At 29.7% G+C, this 9,586-nt stretch overlaps 1 protein-coding gene across 1 annotated transcript; it reads left to right on the top strand.

Annotated features, from left to right (window-relative positions):
* Positions 1–222: 222 nt before the first annotated feature.
* Positions 223–1,886, top strand: LOC109816887 (agamous-like MADS-box protein AGL80). Its single transcript, XM_020382039.3, has one exon. The coding sequence runs from the start codon at positions 807–809 to the stop codon at positions 1,548–1,550; it is 744 nt and encodes a 247-aa protein (XP_020237628.1). The 5' UTR covers positions 223–806; the 3' UTR covers positions 1,551–1,886.
* Positions 1,887–9,586: the final 7,700 nt, after the last annotated feature.

Below are 9,586 nucleotides of genomic sequence, written 5' to 3'. Positions count from 1 at the left end.
CGCATTTATACATTCATTATATATAATAAGAAATAAAAAAATTCTTAAAATATGTTTCTTGAAATGGTCTCACAATGTATCTTTTACCAATTTACACTATAAATTTGATAATGAAGAATCTCACTCTAATGACAACAGTCAAAAATGCAATTAAACATTAGAACTTATCTATTTATAATTGAAATTAAATATGAGAATTATATTATATTATATATATATATATATATATATTTTTATTTTTTTTTAGTACTAGATATTTTCTATATTTTTTTTTACTTAATATATTCTCTATTATTTTGGCAGAAGATATTCTGATCTACATTATTCATATATAAATGACACTTATTCTTTTAAATTGATATTTAAATATACAAAACCAGTTGTCACTTCAAAATGACAACAGTGAAAATACTATTTATTTCGTTTTGGAAGGAGCCGTTAAAATTATATTAAAAATTTTAACTATGTATGTATGTATGATAAAAAATTTACTGGAGTCTTAGCATCAACTCAAATCAATGTAGTAATTTACTAACTAATCCATAATGTATATTTTACAGCTTAATAAATATATTATTAAAGTACGGATTCTCTATATCCTTTGTGTATGGAATGACATTTAATGTGACATTTGAATGTGCAAAACCAGTTGACACTTACTCACAAAACAGGATAATGGTTTTTGAAAAATTAAACCAGCTATGTATTAAATTAGTCTATATAAAGAGACTGTTGGTGGGGCGTAAAAACCACAAGCAACAACCCTTCTCATTTTGTTTCTCTCCTTTTGTTTTCTGGTCTCAATCATGCCAAAGACAAAGGTGAAACTCGCCTTCATAACAAATGATGCCGCAAGGAAGGCAACATACAAGCAAAGGAAGAAGGGAATTCTGAAAAAGATTGAGGAACTTAGTACCTACTGTGGTATTGAATCATGTGCTATAATTTATGGCCCCTTTGTAGAGGCGCCAGAGATTTGGCCATCTGAATCAGGTGTTCAGAATGTTCTGGGGAAATTCAGGACTATGACTGAATGGGAACAAAACAGGAAGATGCTGGACCAAGAGGGTTTCATTGAACAAAACATTGTAAAGGGAAGAGAGAAGGTGAAGAAACTTGCCAAGGAGAATAAGGAAAAGGAGATGAACATGTTGATGCATCAGTGCCTTAAATCTGGGAAGATTGATCCTGATAATTACATGATGGCAACTGATTTTGTTAATCTTTCAGCAGTGATTGACAAGAAGCTGAAGGAGATTAATAGAAAGTTGGAAACATTGAATGTTAATGAGATGCCACCACACCAACCCAAGATGCAAGCAACAACAAACCATCCTCATCCCCAGACTGAAGCAACATCAAAACAACACCAGACACAAGAACCAACACAAACAGTGAAGCCTGAAGAAATGACTCCACTGAATTATGACCAAGAACCAGATTTGATCCCTAACCCTATGCAACGTCAATTGTTAATGGAGAACTTCATTATTGGTAATGAGAAAGAGACATCATTGCCTCCATTTAGAGATGCTAAAGTCCCTCTCTAAAGGGGCATTTAGACTAATATATATGATATTGTTTTGAGATTTTTATTATTGGATCACAAAGTTCTACAATATATAATGCATAAGAGATTAATTCAATATATATATGCCTGTGTTGGCGTTTATGCAACCAATTGAATCTGCATTTTATGTTTGTGCTCACTATGATAGGTCTTTGTCAAATTATAATCACACAGTGTACTCATACACTTATATAAACTGATTTGTTAAATGGCAGTCATAAAAACAAACAAACAGTTTTAGTTTATTAGTTGTGCTTTTCTTAACATTCCTCATTGGTAGGGACTTGTTTTTCTGTAACAGATGGGATTTCTGATAAAATTCTAAATTTCTTATTTATCTTTTAATCTACAGGTGATCGAGGGTTAAAATATTATAATGTTTTCTTTTTTTTTTTTATAAAATTTCTTGAATATTTAGTGCAAAATGATCAAAAATTCATTGATTGACCGTGAAACTCGATTCGAGATATTTTAACACATAAAAATTATGAAAAAAAAAATTATTGGTGTGGTGATTTTGACTAGAAAAAATTATTTAGAATTAAATTCTAAAAATTATAAATTATTAATTATTTGAACTGAAATTGATTTATTTCAAAAAAAATTTAACAGCAATGTATAAATCATTATATATTTAATAAATAATAAACAATATTTTTTAATGATAATATTGTACCTGGACGTGAATTACCAACACAAACACATATTTATCAATTAGAATTCATTTTGAATAATTAAAAGCTTTTTTACTTAACAGTTAACATTGACCAAAAATAATTAAAACTTATTAAAATTAAAATAAATTATTATAAATATTAAATATATAACATTTACTGTGGGTTTGAAAGTGCCCACCTAGTCATTAAATTTCAGCCATGCAATTAATGAACTTAAGATAAATATAATAATTACTAATTACTTTTAATTAAAAACTATATATTGCTAGATAATTAATTAAACAAAAATTAAAATATTTAAAAAAAAATGCTAGAAATCCATATATTAGTCAACCAAGAGATAAAGACAATTTTTATAATTAAATAAAAATTTAAATATTTTTTAATTATTATAAAAATGAACTTGATTTTGGTTGTTCCTATAAAAAAATTATTTGCTTTTTTATTTCATTTAAAATTTGAAACTATTATTTTAACCCTTATTATTATGTGATTTTTTTTTATTACATATGTGTTTATTATATGATTATGTGATTAATTATTCAAAGTGACTGTAATTGCATGTACATGATATTTTATCAACATGTGATACTTTTAAATTTTATATGTACTTTAAAATGATCATTAGAGATAAAAAAATAATGATTTTAATTTTTAGAGGATGAAAATAAAAAATAATATTGAAATTAAAATCAAAATTTGTTCATTTTATATTAAAAAAATGTTTACTAATTTTTAAAAAAATAAAAATAAAGAAGAAATTTAAAAGAGGCTAAAAGAAAATTTTATTTATTTTATAAGAAATAAAAATATATTTAAACTAAAATTCTTAAATTAAATATTTTTAACAATATAATTTTATACCTCATGTTGGTCCATTTTAGCGCAAATTAATTAAACGAGAATTTTGATCTCCCCTCTTTAGGTACGTGTTGCACAACCCATATATACTCATTTGAGTTGACTCTTTCGAGAGTAAAACCCATTTTAACAAGATAAGAGTTAGGCATGGATTTTTTCCAATTTTAAAAATTGAGTTTGTGTTTGGATTCAATTTAAAATATAATATCCTATCCCGTCGTCCTGTATTCACTCTCAATTAATAAAAATAAAAAAAAATTTATAAACAATTATTTAGACTATTATGTTTGTTTTTATAAATATAATTAGAAACACGAAATGCATCTTCACTTAATATCATATAATATAAATTAAAATACTTTAATCAGATAGCATATGGCGATAAAAATTAAGCCAATAAGCCCTTGACTACATGTGTAGATGTCTTTTACTTCAACAGTGATCTCTCAATTGTCAACATGGACAAAATTTGGTGTAAGCATAATGTTTTCAAAATCTTCAAGAGTTAGAATGGAATATTCTAGAGAAGAGACAAACCTGACCATTCAACATTCTCAACTTCATCTGGGAAGTTCTCCATTTACCTATTCTTAGGCAAACAATTCTGTGATACTACCTTTACTATACTATCAGTATTAGGAGTAACATTACTCTTCTTGAGTAGCGCAAAACTGGTTCATTTTGTTCTAGGTCTTCTCTGCAAAACAAGAAAGAAAAGGACAAATAAGATTCACGCATTTAAGAAGGAAAAAAAAATGAAAGAGATCATGACAATAAAAACACTCCTAAAATCTTGCCGTGGAGGTGAATCTATTATAAGTTTAATTGCTAGAAATAAAAGCTATCTAATTCTTTCACTAAATTTAGCAGGTGACATTTAACAAAAGATTTCTGAGTATACAATTCAAATGGAAAGTGATTGATTATCTACAATAATGTTCTGCTAAACCAAGATGGCATTCTCGGTTTTAGAAAGATCGTTCGAACATCCTTTAGACAACCGTAAAACAATTAAGCGTGTTATTGATTTTAAATATACTATACTAAATCAGTTAGGACGTAACTGAGGGGATATTGGGAAAAGGCTCCTTCTTTTCTTTTCATGGAACCCATTATTCAATGACCAAAACAAAACCCATTACCTATTATTCAAGGACAGTTGTTGAAACCGTTAAATGATGTTAGGATTTTACATAATAATAATCATGTTTCGTTGTTATGGTGCAGTTATTGAGAGTGGTAGTACGTAAGGCAGCATGTGGAGGTGTTGTAAGGGACCATACAGGAGCTTTTAATTATTTGTGGTTTTGGAGTAAACTTTGAGGGATGTTCTGATATTGAAGCTAAATTAAGAGGTATTTTCTTTGGCCCTAAATTGGCGTGGTCGAGGGACTTTTTGGGAAGATAAGAGTGAATTTAGATTAGTAGGTTGTAATTATTATATTAGTTTCAAGTGTCATGTATGTTTCACCTGTACTACAATCTTGTTAATGAAATGCATACAATTCATTCATAATTTCATACAAAGGAAACCCTATACTAGAAGGGGCACATATAAAATACAACATCAACCGAATCAAAATCGGATTTTGTAGTATCAAATAATCGATTTTAAAGAAGAAAAAAAAAGGAGGAGGAAAGTGATGTAAAAGAATTTTAAAATAATGAAGATGAGATATAGTAATTGGATTTAGAGATGAAGATTATGAAAGTGTGAAAATAGACTTTAAATAATGATGAAGATGAGGTACGGGTGATTGTCTCTAGGTTGTTAAAAAAATCAAATGAAGAAGAAAAAAAAACATAAAAGAGAAATCAACAAAAATGGCTAGAGATAAACATTGTAGTCGAGGAAAAGGGTAGAGAAAGAAAGAGTAAGTATAAAAGAATCTGGCTTAAATATGTTTTTAGTCTCTTAAATTTAGGGTAAATTTATTTTTAGTCCTTCAAATTTAAAATCGATGTTTTTAGTCCCTGTAGTTTCAAAAAATCTTATTTTAGTCCTTATATTCAAATTTTGTTAAGAAATTTATCAAATATTATTGCCTAAAATCTACTTATTGGTATTCCTGTTAGTAAAAATATCACATTAAATTTAATTGATATTGTATAACCGTCTTAATTTGTTATTTTCATATATATTATCGGTGATCTGAGAGACTAAAATAAGATTATTAAAAATTACAGGGACTAAAAATAATGATTTTAAATTTAAGAAACCAAAAATAAATTTATCTTAAATTTGAGAGACTAAAAACATATTTAAATCAAAGAATCTTTTAGAGAAAAATGTTGATTAAGAAAAGGCAATAAATTATAAATCTATTTAGAAAAATATTAATAAAAAAAAAAGAGAGAGAGGATGTATTTATTATATTTATTAATAAGAGAGGCGTAAATATCATTTATAAAAATAAAATATGAGGTTGATGGCAACTTAGGATTATGTTTTGGATCAAGATATATACACCTCCTTTTTTTTTATAAGTATGCTACCTTCTTTTTTAAAAAAAATAATTAAATTCTTAAAATATCCTTAATTTTTATTATTTTTAATTTTTTAATTTTACACTCCTAACATTTAATTTAACACTTTTTTTACATACTTTTTTCCCTTATTTTCACAAGCACCCCCTTAATTTTTCTTCACTCCCACCTATTTTGGTAAATAATTTTAATTCTTTTAGTTTTACATTATTTTTTTTCCTTCCTCTTTTAGTTTTCTCACTGATTTCACCATTCATATAGTACTCTAAAATAATGAAAATGTCTTTTTCATAACACTAAACTTAATGTTAAGGTTTTTAAAGGGGTGAAAGGAAAGGAAGTGTTGAAAGAAAAAATGTGTCTAGTTTGATAGAAATTGTCGAGGAAGCTACACGTACCTATACAATATTGTTGTCTACCAGTTCTATGATTTGGTGTATATGAAAAAGTGAAAGAGATGAGAAAATAAGAGAATAATATAAAAATTGAGATAACTAAAACTACCTACTAAAATACATGAGGAATTAAAGGAAGACAAGATGGTGCATGTAAAAATTAGAAAAAAGAAAGAAGGAGGTGTGTGAAAAAAAAAATAGTAAATTGAAAATTAGAAATGTAAAATTAAAAATTTTAAAAATAAAAAAATTCTAAATATTTAATATAAAAAAAAAAGGAAATATAGAGGAAGTGTATATATCATTACCCTTATATTTTATATTTACGGCCCAATTCAGCGAAATAGAAATGCACTCATCCAAACTTGATCCACAAATGACCTAGCCGACTAATTTCAAACTAACCCACATCTAATTATCTACTAACGCATTTACTCAATTCATTTAACCTAACACTCATCTATTTAATTAATTTGTTCTTGTACTCTTCTAATCAATTTATAGTTATCATTATATTTTATTAAAAAAATGAATGTAACCATTATTTAAGCTTAGTCAAATATAATCGCAATACAATTATTAAAATTATAAATAAAAATAATAACAAATAAAATATAAAATACCAATTTATTTATTATTTTGCGATTAAAAAATAGGAAAAAGGGATGCCAAATCACATGCATTTGTTATGTTCATTTTTTTTTCTTTTCGAATTTATAAAATTCATATATTCAAACAATTCTTTGGATAAGTGCTATCGTAAATTTGGGCATTTATTCATATATATTGAAAAAGAAAAATTCTTTTAAAATTATGTTTCTTTATCCCACAGTTAATATTTTTTTTTGGTCAACAAGGGGGATTAAGACCCTAGAACACTAAGCATTAACTTGAAGAGTAGCAGAAGAATCTGCAAGTAACAAGCGAAAAATACAGGATGGAGGGGATTCATAAATGAAAACATCCTCCAATGTAGTCTCTCTACTTCTAGAAAGTGTATCAGCAACTAGGTTAGCTTCTCTATTGATGTAAGACCAAGAAACTCTGGATAGTTGAGTTGACAAATCTTTTATCTCCCGAACAAGATGACAACAAGGGTGGACCCTTGAACATCCTTCATTGATTATCCTTATTGCTTCTAATGAATCAGATTCAACCAAGATAACTTGGCCCACATTTCTTTCTAATATTATACGGGTTCCTTGCAATATAGCTCTTAATTCAGCTTCAAGAATAGAGCAGCATCCAAGGCGTCCAGAGAACGCAACAACGAATTTACCATTAGAGTTTCTCACAACTCCACCACACGAGGCCTCTCCGTTTCGTGCCACCGCTCCATCACAATTCAGCTTCAGAGCTCCAGTCGGGGGATAGGTCCATTGAGTGTTCCGGTCCAAGGGTCCTGAGCCTAGATTTTGGTTGAAGTCCCTCGAGAATGAAGGGGCTATGCGAGCTTGTATCTCTGCTACCAACTGATCGGAGGAGATGCTCAAATTTTGAAAAACTGCTCTGCTGCGATGATGCCATAGCGAGTCTAGAGTTAATCCGAATCTTAAGCTCCAGTCTGGTCTCAAGTGTTGGCTTCTGACAAGATTTTTCAAAAGCCAAGTCTCCAAATTTCCTTTAGACGCTTGCATCAAGGCTGTCCCTCTACAGGTTTTATTCCACACCTCCTGGGCATACGGACAATCTCTTAGCACATGTAAGGTAGTTTCCATGGCTTGCCTGCACTCACCACATGTGGAATCAGAAGTCATTCCACGCTTGACCCTACAGGAGTTTGTGAGTAGGCTCTCATGAGCTACTCTCCAAAGGAATACGCGAACTCTCTCTGGCCCATGCCATTTCCATATTTGCTTGAAGAGAGGAGATTTAGCTGGTAACATTTGTTGAGCAGCAATTTCATGTGCTGATTTAATTGTGAACAAGCCGTCCGTTGTTGGATTCCAAATAATCTTATCAATGCCAGCATCCTCGGAGGGAGGGGGACTGCATAGGATTGTTGCTAATAATTCAGCTGGTATCCAATCTTGAATATGTGATAGGTCCCATATTCCAAGCATATTGGTATAGTCACTTACAGATTTAAAGAGCTCAACAGGAGGTATAAATGTTAACGCACATTGGATTAGAGGAGGAGAATTCGGAATCCATTTATCATACCAGAATTTAATCATGCGTCCATTTCCCAGTTGCCAGCCGATATTAGAAACAACCAAATTCCAAGCACCGTTTATGCCATGCCAAGGATTTGACATGTTTGATTTCTTCACAACTTTTGGAATTATTTCATTAGAACACTTGTATTTAGCTTTTACAACCCTTACCCATAGTTTTTGAGGTTCTGTAATCAAACTCCAGCAGTTCTTCATCATAAATGAAGTGTTGACATCACGCATGCGTCTTAAGCCAAGCCCACCATATTCTTTTGGATAGCACAGGGTCCCCCAGCCAACAGCATGGCATTTCTTTTGAATCTGATTATCTCCCCAAAGAAAGTTGCGACAAATTCGATCAATCTCATCACATAAAAGATTGGGAAGCTGGACTGTCTGCATTGTGTAGGAAGGAAGTGCTTCAAGGACAGACTTGGTGAGCGTAAGTCTTCCCGCGAATGAGAGATTTCTTGCCTTCTAGCCACTTAGTCTCTGGTTCAATTTTTCTAATGTCCTGGTAGGAGGACCTATTAACTCGTGAGTGATGAGCCGGAATTCCTAAATACTTCCCCAAGTTCCCCGTTTGTTGAAATCCCAATGTTGCACTAATACTTTCCCTAGTAGAGAAACTCACATTCTTTGAAAAGAAAACTCTAGTCTTGTCTAAGCTAACTTTTTGACCTGAGCTAGCACAAAAGGATGTTAAACAATCTTGTATTACCTCTACCTGTTCCAATGAAGCTTCGGCAAAGAGTAAACTATTAAAATGCAATTTTATATAATATATGATGAGTTAATCACCTATATACTGCCAGTGTAAAGTTTTTTTACACTGACAACCAATCATATCTTTTAATAGTGACATGTCAGTTGCTTATTTAATGAAATAATAATAAAATAAGTAACATTAAAAAATATGATTGGTTATTAGTGTAAAAAATTTTATGCTGGCAGTGTAGGGATGATTAACTCATATATAATTCATATGAGAGATTTTACTCTCACTTTTTAAATATATAATTCAATCACCTTTCTTATGTGTTATTCCACCATTCACCACTTTAAAGAATGGTGTCAAAAATTACCTTCCTAAAAGAACATATACTATTTTTCAAATATTGTTTTTATATTTTTGTTAAAACTTAAAAAATAGCTTAAAAGAAATGTGTTTGTTTTGAAAGATAAGGGATGGGATTTATTCTCACTTGTTGTTTCTATCTCTTCAAAACGTCTTTTTCTCGTGTAAGTCTTCTCAATTTTCAAGTCATAGTGGAATGTAATTAGGAAAAATATATGAAAGATTTAAAAAAAAAAAAAAAAAACAAAGAATTCAACTACCCTTCTTGTGTGTTATTTTATGTATTTCATTTTTCTCTCTCGCCCCATTTCCTTCTTCCACCATTCAACCCTTTAAAGAATGATGTTGAAAATTATCTTCCT

The sequence above is a fragment of the Cajanus cajan genome, chromosome 3 (assembly GCF_000230855.2).
Source record: "Cajanus cajan strain Asha chromosome 3, NIPB_CcT2T_4, whole genome shotgun sequence".
NCBI lineage: Eukaryota > Viridiplantae > Streptophyta > Magnoliopsida > Fabales > Fabaceae > Cajanus > Cajanus cajan.
This window is presented reverse-complemented; position numbering and strand designations above follow the sequence as displayed.